Consider the following 19304-nt stretch of genomic DNA (forward strand, 5'->3'; position numbering starts at 1 on the left):
AGCAAAGATTTAGGTTTGAATATATCATCATTATTATTATTATTAATATTATTTATTTATTTTTTAAAAAAACTATATACTATGCCATTCAACTTATAATCTTTGACAATTTGACCTAAAGATCATATCTAGCAGGTAAGGATATTTATCCAAACAACGTGCCATACAGTCTATATGTTTTCATATATTTTGTGGTCCAAACATATATAATTTAAAAGATTCTAATAATCACAAAAGAATTTTATTTGTTTTGCAATCTTTGAACAAGTTGAATTATTTATAAAATCATTGAATTATTGTGTTTCAACGGTATAAATTATGAAATGTCATCATCAACTGTAAGATATATAAGATGATTCCTTTTAGTATAAAATCGAATATTAGAAAGGATAGTGTCATGTTGCACACATGTTGAATGTTATAAAATTAGAACGATACAGAAAAAATTAGCAATAAAACACACACAATCTCCAAAAGAAAAAAAAATTATCCTATAGATTCGTCAGGTATGTACCCACTCTTCTATTTATTATTTTCTAGAACTCCAAAAACTCCGATACAATATTTTTCTTACATAGTAAAAATGCCTTAGTAGTTGAAGTTTTACAATTAAGGAAAGAAATGTTCTTTGAATGTGGGACTTGGGACCCTAGAGTAATTTACAAGATGAGACGTGAGTCTACAAGAGTGAGGTCTCATTAGTTAAAGAAGATCTGATCAATTCAAATGGCTTACTCGACAAACGTCAGTGATGGAGACATCATAAATTAATTTTTAAGCATCGCGATATACCCTATATTCTACTAATTATCTCTTTTCACCCCTAGAATATTATGTCACGGGAGGAAAAAAATCACCAACTCACAAGAAAGTCCTTTTTTTCCCACTGATTTCTAGTACTTGAAAATTAAATTGATCAGAGTGTTAAATCTTTTAGACAAGACTTTTATGTCTCAACATGTTATGTTTTATATACTAACTATGTAAAATATATTTTACATAGTTATTTGGTTGCTTATAAGTTAATTACACATAGATTTCTTGATATATATTAATTGATAATCTAATGAAAAATGATAACTAATTAACTAACCTGCTATCACGTGTTAAAATTCATTAATAGGTTCTTTGAGATAAAATGGTTCAAGATGATACAATTTATGGTATGTCGTAAAAGAACAAGAATTTCATGGAATAGGTGGAGTCGCGGGAGAGCAGTCACACTAGATATAATGTCTTAATTATGAATTTCAAAATTTACTTTCTCAATTCTAATTTATAACATCTAAATATTGAATTCGCTATTGATCGAGAGGAATTAGAGCGTCAAGTTGGGTTGATAGATTGAGAGAGACAAAAGGTCGTGCAATAGTGAAGGCCTCGTGGTTTAATGATGCATTCCAAAATTATTACTCTCTCAATTTTGAGTTATAACGTCTAAATCCTAAATTCGCTATTGATCGAAAGGAATTTGAGTGTCAAGTGGGGCTAATAGATTGAGAGATAGACAAAAGGTCGTGAAATAGTGAAGGCCCTTGTGGTACATTGAATTAAGTTAAAAGATGCATTTCGACATTCACTCTCTCAATTCTGAACTTAAAATGTTTGAATTCTAAATTTACTATTGATTGAAGAGAATTAGAGCATCAAGTGGAACTGATAAATTGAGAGACATATAAAAGGTTGTGCAATAGTAAATGCCTCATAGCACCCTCAATAAAGTTAATAGATGCATGCATTTCAAAATTCACTCTTTCAATTTTGATTTATGAATTTACTACTGATCGAGAGGAATTGGAGCGTCAAGTGAGGATGATAGATTAAGAGACAAACAAAAAGTCATGCAATAGTGAACGCCTCGTAGATACCCTCAATAAAATTAAAAGATGCATTTTGATATTTACTCTCTCAATTCAAAACGTGTAATGTTTAAATTCTAAATTTAATATTAATCGAGAGGAATAGGAGCGTTAAGTGGGGTTGATAGATTGAGACACAGAAAAAAGGTTGTGCAATAGTAAAGGCCTTGTGGTATCCTCAATAAAGTTAAAAGATGTGTTCCGAAATTCACTCTCTCAATTCTAATTTATAATGTCTAAATTCTGAATTTTCTACTAATAGAGAGGAATTATAGTGTCAAGTGAGGTTGATAGATTGAAAGACATACAAAAGGCCATGCAATAGTGAACGTGCCGTAGTTACCCTCAATATAGTTAGAGTTGCATTTCGAAATTTACCCTCTCAAATCAAATTATAATATTGTTTAAATTTTGAATTCTCTATTAATCGAGAGAAATTGGAGTGTTAAGTGGGGCTGATAGATTGAGAGGCAGACAAAAGGTCGTGCAATAGTAAAGGTCTCGTGGTACCTGATGTGAGGTCAAATATATATATTTTTAATCATTATTTGCTTCACATTTATTATTTATATATGTCATTTTTTAGCATTAATTTTATGGATTGTGTTAAATAGTGTATTTTATTTATAGGAATAAATTAGTATAAAGTTAAAGAAGTTTGGAACTAAAACGAATTAAAGATGAAATGTTGAAAAAGAAAATCAAGTAGATAACTTAATAGATTAAATTGAATATTATATTAATATTTATATATATGAAAAAGATTGGCAGAATTCTAATTGAATTGCTAGTTGCTGCCACGTGGCAGATTCTGAAGAGAGCAAAAAGTTTGAGGCGGCGAACCACTGTACGGAAGCCGAATTCCGTTTAGTTTTGGAATCATAATTTGATTTGAACTCAATTATTTTATTTAGGATTTTCTACATCTATAAATATTTCATAAAAATAATTACTCCTATTAGAGATTATAAAAAAGGAGAAGGTACTTTTGAGGGAAAGTCATCAATACTTTTTAGGGTTCTTTTCTTCTTCTTATTTTCTTAGAGATTAGTGGCTAAAGTCCTTGTTCTAGGGCTGTAGCCATGAATCGAATGTTGATTATTTAAGATTTATGAATTAATTTTCGGTTGTCAATAAAGTTACTTCTATATTCTTATTTTAGTATTTTATGTTTGCCTACCATGAGATAAATCTATTATCTAAACTTAAAATCGAGAGAGGAGAAGTTAGATAGACCAGAGAATATAAAGAGCTCGGTCCACCCATTAAATTGAGGTGATTAGTGTTCAGGAGTGACGCTCAGACGAACACATTGCTTGGTTACGAAATAGGATGAAATATAAATGCTCGTCAGTTAGTCTATTTATTCCCGCTCAACTATGTAGTTAGATAGCTAACTGAGGTACGCGATGAGAGGCGTATAACTTGGATCATATCATCTACCCTATAAACCAGTAACTTGACAACTGAAATTAATTCTAAGCCTATAATATGATACATTGAGATTCAATACATGCTGCAGCCCGGAGATTTTCCAACTATTGTAAGTAATCTTATTATTTTATTCCTACATTCTTTTTTATTTGACACTCTTAAATAAATAATTAGACCAATATAATTTAGTTAAAATAGTTAATTGACAAGTCCTTTGGTTTCGATAATTTGGTTCTTTTAAGAGTCACTATATTACTTGCGCGACCACGTACACTTGCGTGTACAATTGGAAGCAACAGTACCCTCAATAAATATATGCATTCCAAAATGTACTCTCTCAATTCTGATGTATAATGTCTAAGTTCGAAATTCACTACTAAAATTAAAGTGTCAAGTGGGGTTGATAGATTAAGAGATAAACATAAGGTTGATCAATAGTACTGATCGAAGGCCTCACCGTACCCTTAATAATGTTAAAGATACATTCTGAAATTCACTATCCTCCCAATTCTATAACATTTAAAGTTTGAATTCGCTATAGATCGATAGAAATTGATGAAGCGTCAAGTGAGGTTGGTAGATTGAGAGACAAACAAAAGGTTGTGCAATAATACTGAAGGCCTCATGATACCCTTAATAATGTTAAAGAGACATTCCAAAATTTACTATTTTTCCAATTCTATAGCATCTAAATTCTGATTTCATTTCTGATCGAGAGGAATTGGAACGTCAAGTGGGGCCAATAGAACAAAAGGCCTCGTGGTGTGGGAGTACCCTAAAAGATATTGCATATCTTCATGGGGATGACATTATCATGATTCATGAGAGTGTGGTCTCATATATGTCTCTAATTGAAAGAAGAAAAAAAAAACATAAGTACTTAACCAACTTGTCTTTGGCCAAGACCAAATTTGTTCTAATGTGCAATCATTGCTATGCATATATTGCATCAGAACTTTTAGTGAACCCCATAAAGTACAATAATATTAATAAATGGTCCAATCCCAGTTATATGTGTCCATATGACAGCCAATATATATATATATATATATATATATATATATGGTGCAAATTTCTTACTATTATACATTATATTTAGTGTATATAACTTTGATGAGAGGGAGTTGCTCAGATGATTAACACCCCTCAATGGTACAGTTAAATTTATAAACGTGATTTAAGAACATGCTGATTGAGATAATCAAAATTAACATGTGTATTGTAACTTGCTTAGCCAATATGAACAAGGCAAAATCTCAAATAAAGGAATTGATGACATGAAATAATAACTATTAATAAGTAATACATATATTTATATTATTATTTTTTTATATATTAGAAGGAGTTTCAACATGTTAATTTTAAGTCATTTAAAAAAAAAATTGAGGGTATTATGATCTTTAAAATACTTTACAAGAATTGCTTGTTTAAAAGGGTTATCCCTTATGCTTATTTATTTAGACCTTATCAATAACTCTAAAAAGAGGTCACATTTTTCTCTTAAATTACAAATAATGCCCTAAAATGAAATGTCATTGAGTATTGTGGAGCCATTAAACTTTCCAAACTGACACATTGACATAACACTTGTCAATTTTCTCCGGTGGACTGTTGAAATTGCGACACCTGTCCCAATAACAAATAAATGGTGCAGATTTATTTAATTAAATATTATTTTTTAATTAAAGTGCAATTGATATTTTTGTTCATTTACGTTGTTTGACAGATTTGAGAATTAATAGGAGAGATGAGATTTGTTATTTGTTTTTAATATTATTCTATTATTAAATAAATATATAAAGTACTAATAATTTAGACAAAAATATTTTTATTTAAAATTTTAAAATATAATTAATAAAATTATTTCGTAATATGACTTTGGTAAAAGAAATAAAAATAAGAACATTGATGACTATTGAAAAAAATGAATCAACTTTCGCTAATATATAAATAGTAATACTCTATATGTGTATAAAATGTCGCTTTAAGTATCTAATGATATAATGTTTCCATGAGTATAATAATTTATTATTTGACAATCATCATCTATTCATGGATCGAGAGCGTACTCAACTTTTAGTATGCAATCCTATGAGTAGATGATTAATAATTACTTAGGATGTGTTAATTAAGATTAAAATTATTATTTTAAAAATAATTTCTAGGAAAATAAATATGTTTCTTAGTTATATTCTTGTTTTTGATAGGTTAGCAAAAATTATTATCCTAAAAGCATTTTTATATAATTTAGAAAAATATTATAATAGTTGAAGGTAGATGGTAGAGATGTGTGTGGTGGAGGGGATGAAGCCAGGGGAGCTCCATATTATGGGGTAAAGATGAGGTGTGATAGAAAACTGAGGAAGACATTATCAATGTAGAATATCATGTGTACCTTTTTTTTTTTCATTCGTCTATTGTAGAAATCATTTTCTCATTTTAAAAGGAAAAAAATATTGTCTAGAGAAAATATATTACAAAGATTTTAAGATTTTAACGGGTCAGATATATAAAAAATAATTTTTTACATAACGAACACACCCTTAGATTCATCAAATTTCTTTTCTCCAATTTCACGTAAAAACAAACTTAACAAAAAAAAAGAAATAATACTTAATAATATTGGGTCCGCGCTGACACGGACCACTGCTTTCTATATATATATATATATACTCCCTCCGTCCCTTTAGCTGGTATGACAAACACAGTAAAAGTTATGATAATGATGGATCTATGCAAAGTGCTATTATATTAACGGGTTGGATTTTAACAGGTCAAGACGATTCAAATAATTAATAAATTGGGCTATATCTTTAGGTCAAATTAGTCTAGTGTAAATTTTAGATAAGTTCAATTGAGTGAGTCAAGAAAATTCGAGTTAATAAATTAACATAATATATAGACAGGCATCTTAATTTAGTTCTAACTGGCAATTAAATATTTCAACTTTGAGAATACACATCTAGATTCCTCAACTCGTTCTAACAATGTCTAGTGGACACCCAACGCTGCAATTCACATAAATATTAGAAGCGTTTAGATGACCATTATATAAGTTAGTATGTTTAACTGACACAATGGAAACAAGTTGAGGTGTCTAGATATACATCTTCAAAATTGAAGTGTTTATTTATCAGTTGAAATCAAGTTAAGATATCTATCTATCTATATATATTATATCATAATAAATCAATGATTATTAAATCACTCAAACTTAAACAAATTAGAAAAATATATTTTCATGATTTATTTTTACGATGTATCCATATACCGCACCTTTATATTATTAGAAAGAAATTAAGTTGTACTATAATAAATAAATAAATAACGTTTAATTATATTCGAATTAATGGACAGTTTCCAAAATTTTGGATGGATTTTGTTGCCACTCTCCAAAAAGAGAAAATTATTTGTCAAATAGCCAAAAATGGTAAAAATCTTGCAAAATCAAACAATAATGTACCATGAAGATATACTTGGGTCCCTTAGATTCTTTGGGTTCCTTCGTTATCCACAACTCCAACTTTTTAAATGAACGATCACATAATTTAACATGTTACATAAAATATATGAAGATGATAAGTTTGTATTTCATTGATATTTATTATAATAAATAAATAAATAAATAAAGAATCGTATTTGTTAATATAAGTATTTTATATTGAACAATTTAAAATTTTAAACGTGATGATCATGAAATAGAACACCCCTCGATATCAGTAATAGACTCAATAATGAATTCACGAGTTTGACAAAATCTAGTGAAGTTTAGGCGTCAAATTATATATACGTGTATTTAAGAATAATAATTATTTATATATTTATATATAAATATTTCAGAATCTACAACGTCTAAATTTTGAATCTGTTAGTGTCATATTTTCCACTTTTTCTTGAGCTTATATTATCATTATCATCACTCCAAAAACTTATTGATTTTTAAAATTTAATTAATTTGACAAACATTATCATGATGTAGTAGACATATAGTGCAAAATAGTCAACATGTAATATAACTTTAATATTACTCCTAATATTTATTCTATTAGTATAGGTGGCTAATTAACACCAAAAAGGGTGACCTAATTATGCATAAATTAATAGTATAGACATAGAAAAATCCTTGCTAATTATGCTATGTCTAGCTCTAATTAATTTAATTTATAGCCCTTTCTCCAATTTAGGCTATGTTAGGAACATCTATAATCACTTTTTGTCTTGCTAATTACTGTACAAATCCCTGCTGATGGTAATAAAAAATATGGCAAAATCATTAATATTAAGACAAAAAATTTATGTATTCAAGGATACACGATTGCAATTATGAGGCTAATTAATCAATAATCATCACGCTATATATAGGTTATAAATTAAATTTAGCCAAAATAATTATGTTCACATTTCTTTTTAAGTCTTTTTTGTCTCCGTGTGCACGCATGCTTGGTTTAATATCATAATTATCTTGGATTAAAGATTTCAATTATTGGCTTTATCAAGGTAATCTCATTATTAAGATTGACATTGATCTCAAGTAATTATTGAAGGGATAAAAATTGTATGCATTGACGGTGTATACAATAATAACTTTAACATATTTAGTGTAGTTTCATAAGTGGGGTCTGGGTATCGAAGAGTAGAAACGTATACACACCTTATCTCTACCTTGAAGAGATAGAAAGACGTTATTTTCAATAGACCCTCGGCTTAAAATAAAGCATATTCAAGCAGTTTGAAAAAAGAATTACAGAAATAAGAACAAGCAGTTGTGAAATGAAGAGTAATTCTACATATAGAGGAATGAACAATATTATGACAATAATCGAAGCAAAAAAACATAGGTGATACCTGAAAAACAAGAAACTATGATAATAGTGCTAATACAACTAGTAAGAAAGGGGGTTCAAGTATGACCACCAAACAAAGCAAGAATGCTCAACTATCAACTAATCTTCTACCCTAATTATCTGCGACTTTCAAACTCTTCCATCTACTTATAATCTCAATACTTTGTGTTATTCAAGAACATGATAAAAATACATATATAGTAGCTAACATGCTATCAAGTGTTTAAAAAATATTGATAATATAACTAATACTTACATAACGTAACTGATATTTACATGACTAATATCTACATAATTCTAATCAGCAACCAAACTACATACTAAATTTATTCTTGGTTCCTACTCAATTACTCTATTCTTGTTTTCTTGTGGTGGGGTGTAATTCTCTTACTTAGTAGTAAGAATGTAATACTTTCTTGGGACAAAAAGTAGTTCTATGAAACATGTTGATGTAGTATATTTGAAACTTGGGCAATCTAGAAGGCAAATTCACACTTAGGAGTTAGGAATGTAAAGAAAATTGTAGTTAGGCATGCCAAACATACAATAGGTGGGGCTAAATCTAAGCTAAGCCATAAGAAAATGAAAGGGAGGGCACAAATATAATATATTTGGTCTAATAAAATTGACTCCACATCAAAAGTCATTGGTGGATTGGAATTTGGATGTGCTCACCATGCTAACACACAACTATGCTTCTATCTCAAACAAGTTGGGTTGATTTTATCAGAGACGGTATATGATATACGTAAATTCGAGCTAGATACATTTGAGTCGTACACCTTGAATATATTTAAAAAATCCACTATTATTTAAATGTAAATATAAATTTTGAACGTTATAAATTAATTTAAATGTGATAACATTCTAAACTCAAATTCATAGAGTGCAAATTTTGAATTCGCATTAATCTTCATTGTTTATGTGCCTATACGATCATGCTTAGATTGTCAGTCTCCAATCAAGATAAACGTGAAAGACATCAACTAAATAACTTTAAAATAATCAATTTATAGTGAATCCTTTTGATGCTCTAAGATGTTTGATTAATTTTAAAAAGAATATACATAACAAGTTATGAATGATATATATAATATGTATGCGTTTAATTTTGGCTAGCAGGATTTCACCAATAGAAGAATATTGATATCATTTGACATGCCTTATGTGAAACTTTTTACAACGGAAAAAACTTAGTTAAATAAAATATAAACGCGGTGATGAATTCAGAATTTAAAATTTGTATATATTAGAAGTTGAAAGTGTAATTTCGAACATTTTTCTTCACTTGACTTTGACATTTATATATAGGTATGAGTAAAATTTTAGTTTTAACAATCGTATTTCTGCCAATCTTCCGAAGCTAGTACTGACAATGACGGAACCATATAAGTTTAAGGATTGGTAATCAATTAAACACTTCTCATCCAAAAATTATAAATAATGTAGTATATTTTAAATAATTTTAACGAAATTTTTGACTCCGTCACTAAACACTGAATTTGCCATTCGTACCTTATCATTCCAAGACTTGTGTTAAATGTTCGTATCAACTTTGCCTAGAAATTAAGCAAGCAAGAATGAGTGGCATAAAGAGACTTTAATCAACTTTAAATAAGGTTTAATTATATAACCTTTTCAATATTGTAAATTATTGAAAACATAGTTATATATCACAGGCTCGATTGATGCCAAGAAATAAAGTAAAATAAGTAACTTTTCGTATTTAATCTGGTATGATAACTTGGTAAAATGGAATAATAAAATAATTTTTATGAAAAAAATTAACCAATAGAAATACTGACTGATATATATATTTTATTTATTAATTTTAAAAAATAAACATACTGAAAATGAATATAAATCCTTCCAACTCATTCATTTTGAGTTCGCTAGATCATATTAAAATAAAGGATTAAAAAATCAATCGAGCTCAATCGATTTTATTAAAACATTGGGATCAAATCAAACAAGTCGATCGATTTATAGGTCAATTTAAAAGTCGATTGATTATTGTCATGTTTTCCATAATCACTAGTCACCATTAATTTTTAGTCCATCCATTAATCAAAGTTGCTCCACTTTAAACTTCAATTTCAACTAAATTATATTAAAATAAGAATTAAAATCGATCGAGATGGATCAATTTTATTATAAAAAGTTTGGAATCAAACCAATTGAGTTGATCGGTTCAAAAGTCGATCAAACTTTGCAATTTTTTTTAGGAAAAAGAACAAATATACCTTGACCTATCATAAATGGTATGCTGAAACCCTCCGTCATACTTTTGGGACAATGGTGCCCCTACGGTCCAAAAACTAGAGCAAATATGCCCTTCACTCTAACGGAAGACTAAATAGGGACAGGTGACACAATTTTTTTCGTCTATCCAATATTTAATAAATGTCGGGTCGATGGATAAGATTATGACACGTGTATGTCTATTAGTATAAAAGGTATATATGTTCTAGTTTTTAAATGACATGGACACCAATGTCTCAAAAATATGACGGAGGGTATTTGAATAACATTTACGATTGGTCGAACCAAAGATACTCCCGGGAAAAAACGTCGTCGTTTTATGAGACAATTCGTCTTCAAGTTTCAGCAAATTTCTCAGAGCAACGAACCGGAGTTTTTTTTTGCTTCTTTGAGTTCCTTCTGTAATGGCGGAGAAGCTCCAAACAGTTGAGGTTCTATATTGTGGAGTTTGCGGGTTACCCGCTGAGTATTGTGAATTCGGATCCGAATTTGAGAAATGCAAACCCTGGTTGATCCAAAATGCACCCGATCTCTACCCAGACCTTGCTAAAGGTTATTATTATAAACCCTAAAATTGAGGCTTTTTTTTTTATATTCTCGATTAATTTAGCTGTAATTAGTTATCAATTTGCCTGTTTTTTGGTTGATTAGTTTTTTTTTTTTTTTTGCAGATTCTAATTTGAAAGAAGCTGATAGAGTCTCTGAGCAGCTCCAGTCGACGTCAATCTCGGAAGGTAAAGTTCCTTTTTTNAAAGGTTATTATTATAAACCCTAAAAATTGAGGATTTTTTTTTTATATTCTCGATTAATTTAGCTGTAATTAGTTATCAATTTGCCTGTTTTTTGGTTGATTAGGTTTTTTTTTTGCAGATTCTAACTTGAAAGAAGCTGATAAAGTCTCTGAACAGCTCCAGTCGACGTCAATCTCGGAAGGTAAAGTTCCTTTTTTTTTTTTTTTTTTCCTGTAAGTTGAAACATGAGTGTCTTGATTTTAATGAAGAATTTGCTTTATAATGTATCTATTATATTGTATTGTATTGTTTTGATGAGTACAATGTTGGATAGATTGCATTGTTTTATGGCATTGCGTAATGTTACACACCATCAATTTGAAGTATAAACTTACAAGTAAATTAGTGTAGGAGGTATTGCTACTATGAAAAGGTAGGGTACATGATAAAGTTAGATGATAAGTAAAGTTAAAACTAGAAAACAAGAATAAGGTAACGATGCGATCACACAAATCGGTCGTTACATAATGAGACATTTCGTCAATACATAACCATACGCTACAGTAAATTTTAAGTAACAATCAAAACAAACATTATATTTAAACTAACAACACAATACCATACAATACTATAGGTAACAAACTAACAACCATGGGACAATGTTGTGTAGAAGTGATATATCAAGAAGTAGAGGACCTACAAATAGATATATTCCCTGCCTCCTATTATATGTGAATGTGTTTGACTGAACAAGGAGTTTAAGAAAGAAACTTGTTATCCTAAACAAGCCATGGCATTTTTGTAGCTATAAAATCAAATCATTAAGGATAGAATTGGGATTCTTAGATTAAATTGTTCCCAAAAGGAAAAATGTGATCGTTTTGAACTGACTTAAAGGAGACATTGTTACATAAAATAGGATGGATGGAGTAATTTGCTGTGAAAGATGCCTAATCTTTTTTTCACAATTTGGGACCTAATTGTTGTTTCAAAAGGAAACTAGAAATGAGAGGTTATTCCTCAAGTGTTCAAAGTCATTTTCGGTGCTTGGTGTTGTCCATTTTGTCTTGAACCATCTCAAAACCTACTGCCGCTAACGGTTAGCTAGCTGACAATACAAAAAGAGGTGATCCACATCCTCACTGGAGCTCTTTATACATATAACACCAACATATGTAATCCTTCTCCTCCTTAAATTCCAACTATTAGGATTGCTCCCATCGTTGCCAATCAAGTGAAAAGGTGGCACTATAGGTATCCTAATGGTGCAGGGAGCTCAAGTCATCCCTGATTAAAGGTTTAATGTACTAGGACATTACTAGGAACAATCTACTGTCTCTCCCCCCTCCACCTCTATGAGTCATGGTTCAATAATGTATTCTGATTATAAAACATTTGAATTAAGCTTTGAAATTCTGCTACCTCAAATCCCAAAGGTTCCTCCTAATTGTAGGTCCAAGGAACACCACACTCTTGTAGTCTTCGTATATGTTGGATTCCATTCCTTTTGGCTCGTGCGTCTTTCGATGTTTAATGTGAGCCTCAAAGTATTATCTCCAGACCATACGTGCTTCCAGAGGTTGATCCTGTTCTTGTTCCCTACCTTGAATGTTGTGTTTCGGCTCTCCGTTCCTTCACATTGTTACTCTAAAGCTGCACCTAAAAGGGACAATTATGCTTTTAGTCCTACAACTCCCTTCTGTGATTGCATATTTATCCACTATGACCTTTCTTTGTAGTGCATGCTCCTCTACCCCCAATCTGCGCATCTACTTCTCCAACAGAGCTATGTTATAAACACACAAAACTTTCATCCTAAGCTCTCTCTATCTCTTTAAGGAATCCATTGATTACATTGACTTCTTTGTCAACAACCCTATGTAACAAGTAACAACTGCCTATTTGATCTAGCTCCACATCCGGTCACTGATGTGGTTGGACTAACTTCTTTACCCACACTCGTCCATCTCACTGGCACCCTTGCTTATAGTCCTCACACCCAGGCGGAGATGTTGTGGAACCCTTTACCCATGTAACACTATACTCAGGCACCGAATAATGCATGCCTAGACGTCTCAACAAGTTCATTAATGAGTATTCATAAAATTTTATTACTATTTTATTCTTGTCCATCAATGTAGCTCATTCTCCTCCTTTATATGGACTTGAGACTGGCCATACTCTGCAAACATTGGGGAAGTAGAGGAGTCACATAAGAAGAAAACTGTGAGTGTGTTGTACTCCTTTTGTTGCTACACTATAGCCTCTTTACCGACCCCTTTCAATTGCTTTCTGCAACACCTTGCTTGGGCATTGCATTATGTCAATGGCCAGCAGAGAGCAGTATTTTTGTTTGAGTTCTCTATCAAATGGGATGAATCCTCCTAAACTCCCACAATGGAAGACGTGAAGATTGAAGAAACTTCACCATATTGCATAGCTCATATGTGCTAAAGGAGGAGTAATAAAGAAAAATTTAAAAGAGATGTCAAGTTCCTTTTTGCTCATTTCAACTTCTCATTTCATAGTTTTAACTTGATAAGTATCGAGAACTATGGTTTTGATTTTGATAGTCATTTAGCTATCTTCCAACTAAATGAATCTTTTTTTTGAAACTTGGTAACTTTGTATTATAACACAATAGTACATGGGCAGTACTAAACCTTATATACAGATGAACTCCAAAAACTCCACTATTCTAAATCTAAATTGAATCTAAAACATCAATTATAGAGACAGTTTCATTTGAGTATAATTGATTGCACCAAAAACATAACAACAAAATGCAGTTGAGTTTAACTTTCTGCATACTATTCTCTACGCTCTCAAAACACCCAGAATTTCTCTCTTTCCAGGTTGCCCACCAGATTGAAGCAGGGATAATTCTCCATCTCGTTCTGTCTTTAGCTAGCACTCCTGCCTCCTCCCAACTTTTTAGGGCTTCAGTAATTCTCCTAGGCATGGCCCAGGATATGCCTTTGAGACTCAAGAATACCCTCCATAATTGTTGAGTAAATTTGCAGTGTAGAAAAAGATGGTTAACTGTTTCTGATGTTTCTCCACAAAGAAAACACCTAACATAAGGTTATCCCCCTTTTCATAACATTATCTTGTGTCAAAGCTGCTTCCTTAGCTAGCAGCCATATAAAACAAGAGACTTTATAAGGAATTCTGCCTTTCCAAATTTGTCTCCATGGCCAGATAGGAATCTGTTGACTTGGTTGCTCCATCAACTAAATGAATCTTGTTCTTGATCTTTTCAATTTGGCAAGTGTTAGAGAACTCTGTTTTGATATTTGGTTTGAGTTTCACGCACATCTCATCTACCTTCTCATGAATTGTATTACGTTCTCAATCTTCTTCATTCCATCTGCATTTCGGGTTTTTTTTGTCTGTTCTTGTAATAGAAATATTTACTTGATGTTTTAAATCCTGTCTTCCTTGCCTATGGGGCCAATAGTTGTAGGTTAAACTAAGAAATGTAGGCCTAGATTTGGATCTTTTTTTGCTTTTTGGATTTCATTTTATCTACTTCCCTCTTCCCCCTCTGCATGTTAAAATTGAATTCTGTTCTTAACCTTTCTGTTCCTTTTGTTGGGTCAGGTTCTTCTACATCTAAGAAAGAAGAAGTCAAGCGCCTTCCTGGTGGAAAGATAAAAAAGAAAGTAAGAAATTTCCAACATTTTTTGTTATGTCTAATGTATATTAATCCTTCTTTCAAAATGGCATGGCTCTGTGCCATCCATGTGATATTATAAGCTCTTAGAAAATTTGATAAGTGACGTTCTTGTAATCCTCCCATTGAATTCATGTGCCTGTAAAACTTTTCATTATTGTTCCCTGTCAGCCATCTTCTTAAGATTTCAAATTGACCAACATATTATGAATCAGGATCATTCTAATTGAAAAGTCTCTCTTTTACTTTGATATATTGAGTTACATATCTTGGTTATATCATTTATATTCAAATATTGGATGGATACTATTCACCTAGTTGAACTAACTAGAAGCTGTTATGCTTTGATGCGGGTTTTCCCTGCAATGTGAATATGCAAGCATCCTAAGTAGTTTCTCCTTAGCTCTTCTTTCTCAACAGAAGAGGCAGTAGGTAGATATTACAGAAATAAAAAGAGCTCAATCCAATCAGTTTACCAACCAGAAGAAAAATCAGTACTGGTATTAACTTCCAAAGTTACTACGGACATCTTTATCTTTGGAAATCTTGCATTGTTACATACTTATTAATCAATTTCAGTTGAAGGTTTTCTGTGTAATTTTTCATTGCAGTGGTCAATATTTAATGCCTGGTCTGTGATATAATTGAAATATTTGGACTAATTCTTTTAATCTCTTTTATTATGCCAAATCAAAGGTTTGATCCTTCGGATCAAAGTAACTAAACCTGACTAGATGAATCTGGGAGGTCATTAAATGGCCTTTTTTTGCAGCTCTGTTAAGATGCCTGCAGTTCAGATATGCATTCATTGTTGTGGATGCAGTATAGTATAGTTAAGAAACTTGACTTTGCTTTCATGGCCTTGACTCATGCGAATGATCACTCGCCGTAGGATATTCATTTGGAGGAACTCTAGAAAATACCCTCTCCACTGGAAGTTCTCATGTCAGTTACTAAAATCAACTAGTAGAACTCACTAAATGTATCTAGAAGTTCCTAAGTGAATTTCATTGAAAGGATGCCATCTTATTGTGGTAAACTGAGCATGAAGATCCCATATCATTTGGCATGATCTAGTTTCCATTCTGGCATGGTGAAGCAGCAAATGAGGCTTATCTATTAGCACATTTCAACTTCCAATTGTTTCTTTACGTCTTTTTAGCTATTATTTCAATCTGGTGTATTCTTCTGCTCCTTCCCCCGCTCCCTAAGGAGAACCTCATAAACAATGGTAACTGAAACCATCATCTTGCCCAATGCCAACCTGAGTCCTCATTCCTCACTATATTTGAGCAACTTTTCATATAACGTGTCTTTCATTTCATGGCGTAGTATGGAGCCTTATCCATTGGTTTAGCAAAGACGTCATGATCCAACAAGATAATGCTGTGAAAATAAACTTATAAGCAAGTCAACAAGTTGTAAAACTTTCTTGGTTATATTGTAGGATAAACAGGAGATAATTATTGAAAAGGTCACCAGAAACAGACGAAAGAGTATCACTACCATCAAAGGCCTTGAAATCTTTGGTGAGCAATATCTGAAGTTGTATATTATCTTGCGTTATCTTGTTTTTTAGTCTTTCTATCTTCCAAGTTGCTACAGTATTTAGCTTTGCTTATTTTGGACATTTTAGGTGTTAAACTAAGTGATGCTTCAAAAAAGCTTGGTAAAAAGTTTGCTACTGGAGCTTCTGTGGTTAAGGTGCGTCAAATTTGTGCTTTCTAATTTTCTCTGATATGAGATAGATGGGTACCTAACCTGGATTAATGCTTCAGGGACCAACTGAAAAGGAGCAGATCGATGTTCAAGGGGACATATCCTATGACATTGTGGACTTCATTACAGAAACCTGGCCAGATGTATGTTGTTTTATCTTCTGATTATTGTCTTTATATGTACTCAAGAATATTTTATCCATGTTATCATATCAACATTTTATCCTTTTCTCCGTGTATCCCATTTTCTACTTTCTACTAATTTGATCTATCTTTAGACAACCTTTATATCTGTCTTCAAAGACATTAGTTAGTATGGATTAAAACGGCTCAATGAATAAAGAGGATTTATTTACTAATTGGGAATACAGATATAGTCATACTTGTCCGATTTCATATAATGTTAGCTAAAGTTCATTGGTGTTCCTGTTCTCAGGTTCCAGAATCTGCAATATTCTTCATAGAAGACGGAAAAAAGGTTCCAGCTGCATAAACTAGGGAGATGACATCCCTGTTCCCAGCAGGGTGTTTCCCAAACAAATGCTCGTAGCACTGTGTTGGTTGAAATTTGGAGTGAGATTATGTATCGGCTCTATAGATGTGGCTACTATCATTCCACCCTCTATATAGCAAATATTATAACTTTGTTGAACTAGTACTTATGGCAATAGTCTTCTTGAAGTTGTTGTTTAGATGCTTAACTTTGTTCATGCAAAGGATGAATAGTTCTACATTGAAAGTGAGGTTAAAGATTGTATTTTGAAACAAATCTTTGCTTTGTGTAGACAAAACCGAGTTGAGGGTCTATTGGAAATAGCCTCTCTATCTCCACGAGGTAGATATAAGGTATGCGTTCTCTCTATCTCTCTCAGATCTCACTTATGGGATTACAGTGAATATGTTTTAAAGTTATTGTTGTTGTAATGTCTTGCCAAACCATTTCATTTGAAAATGTCGGAGGAACTGTTATAACTCTAATATGATCAAACAATATCAGACGTAATACATAAACAAATATCTAAACTTGGCCTTAGTGACAAGTAAGTACTCTTAAGTACTTTGGGAGTGCACATCTAAAAATATCAACTTGGTCTCAATTGACAACTACATACTCTTTACTCTGCCTCATTGTGTCTTGTCGACACCCGATATTGATGTGACACATAAATTAAGGAGGTGTCTAGATGATGATTTTGTAAATTGGAGTGTTTTACTGACACAGTAGAGACGAGTTGATGTGTTTAGATGTGCATATTTAAAGTTACAATGTTTAGTTGTCAAGGCAATGTGAGCACACTCTTATAGGCACACGGATAGTGAAAATTATACACGGATCTAAAATTCACACTTTATGAGTGACTTTGAAATTCCATTCACTTCGATTTATTGTTTGAAATTTATTATTTCTACTTTATTTAGTGAATTTATAAAACATATATGCCAATATAATCCAAAGAAATCGAGTTAGGTTTAACTCATATCACATGCGCTATGTTGTCCACCCTTGGTGAAGGTTCATGTAATCAATCGATCAAATTTGCTTGAGATAGAGGCGTAGTTGTGTTTTAGCATTGTGAGCACATCCAATCACCAATGGTTTTTGATGTGGAGTCAATTTTGTTGAACCAAAAAAATTACATTTGTAGCCCCACCTAGTTTATGCTTCATATGCCTAATTAAAATTTTCTTTACATTCCAAAGTGTGAATATGCATTCTAAATTTCCCAAGTTTCAAATATACTACATCAACATGTAGACAACATGTTTCATAAAGCCACTTTTTTGTCTCAAGAAAGTAATACATTCTCACTACTTAGTAAGAGGATTACACCCCATTCTTAACCCCACCACAAGTGAGTACGTAGCGGAATCAAAATTTTTATCAAAAAGAGTTAAATTATAACGAAGTAAATGTATGAAAAAGTTAAGGAAAATTCATCGTATATAGTATATACCTATTTACAAAGTGTAATTTTTCAGCAAAGGAATGTCAATTAACAACTTTTTAACAAGGATAACTCAGGTGATTGATTAACGCTTACTATGAAGATTACTTATAAGTTTATCTTATAAATTATATACATCGTCAATGCATAAAACTTTTTACTCATCCCTTCAATAATTCCTTGAGATTGATGTCAATCCTCATAATGAGATTACCTCGTTAAAGCTAATAGTTGAAGTCTTTAATCAATGATAATTATGATCTTAAACCAAGCATGCGTGCACATATAGCATGATTATTTTGGCTAAATTTGTAACCTATTTATAGCATGATGATCATTGAAGCCTCATAATTGCAATCGTGTATATACTTCCTTCGTCTCAAAATAAGGGTCACCATAGGAATTCAAGACCAAAAATCAGAGTATATTTTTTTAATTACTATCTCCGTCCACTTTTAATTGTCATAGTTTTCTTTTTTAGAGTCAAATGATAATAACTTTGACTAAAATTTTATGATGTATTTTTTCATCATATTGATATGCAAAGAATTGAAATTTATAGTACTTTTCGTATAGTTTTTGAATATCTAAATTTTTTATTTAAAATATCGAATTAATGTAATCTAATTAGTCAAATTGACTTTCGAAAAGCGCCCCATTTTTATGGACAGAGGGAGTATATCCCTATACTCTATCTTTTTAAAAGTCTTACATTTCCAAGAGACATTTATTAAATAGGGATAGTAGCAAACATTGTAGTAATTGATTTCTTAATACCTAATGAGCGTAATTTTTTGCTAAGATTACACTTATTTTGAATAGAAGGAATATACA

The 19304-nt window shown here is 31.4% G+C and overlaps 1 protein-coding gene across 2 annotated transcripts; it reads left to right on the top strand.

Moving 5' to 3' along the window:
- The first annotated feature begins 10686 nt into the window (after positions 1-10686).
- Positions 10687-17341, top strand: LOC125862960 (translation machinery-associated protein 22). 2 transcript variants are annotated; one of them, XM_049543090.1, is made up of 7 exons: positions 10687-10951; positions 11071-11133; positions 14734-14795; positions 16254-16335; positions 16443-16510; positions 16585-16668; positions 16961-17341. In XM_049543090.1, exons 1-7 carry the CDS (start codon positions 10804-10806, stop codon positions 17015-17017), a joined length of 564 nt encoding a protein of 187 aa, XP_049399047.1. In that variant the 5' UTR covers positions 10687-10803; the 3' UTR covers positions 17018-17341. The 2 variants fall into 2 exon arrangements, with proteins under 2 accessions (XP_049399047.1, XP_049399046.1); XM_049543089.1 differs by lacking the exon at positions 11071-11133 and adding an exon at positions 11270-11332 and having other exon boundaries at positions 10702-10951.
- The last annotated feature ends 1963 nt before the right edge of the window (positions 17342-19304 follow it).

This window comes from Solanum stenotomum, chromosome 4 (assembly GCF_019186545.1).
Source record: "Solanum stenotomum isolate F172 chromosome 4, ASM1918654v1, whole genome shotgun sequence".
Taxonomy (NCBI): domain Eukaryota; kingdom Viridiplantae; phylum Streptophyta; class Magnoliopsida; order Solanales; family Solanaceae; genus Solanum; species Solanum stenotomum.

Coding starts and splice junctions, on each gene's coding strand:
- LOC125862960 (XM_049543090.1), top strand. CDS start 10,804: ATGGCGGAGAAGCTCCAAACAGTTGAGGTTCTATATTGTGGAGTTTGC. Junction 10,952..11,070: donor CTACCCAGACCTTGCTAAAG/GTTATTATTATA, acceptor TTTTTTTTGCAG/ATTCTAATTTGAAAGAAGCT. Junction 16,511..16,584: donor CTGGAGCTTCTGTGGTTAAG/GTGCGTCAAATT, acceptor TTAATGCTTCAG/GGACCAACTGAAAAGGAGCA.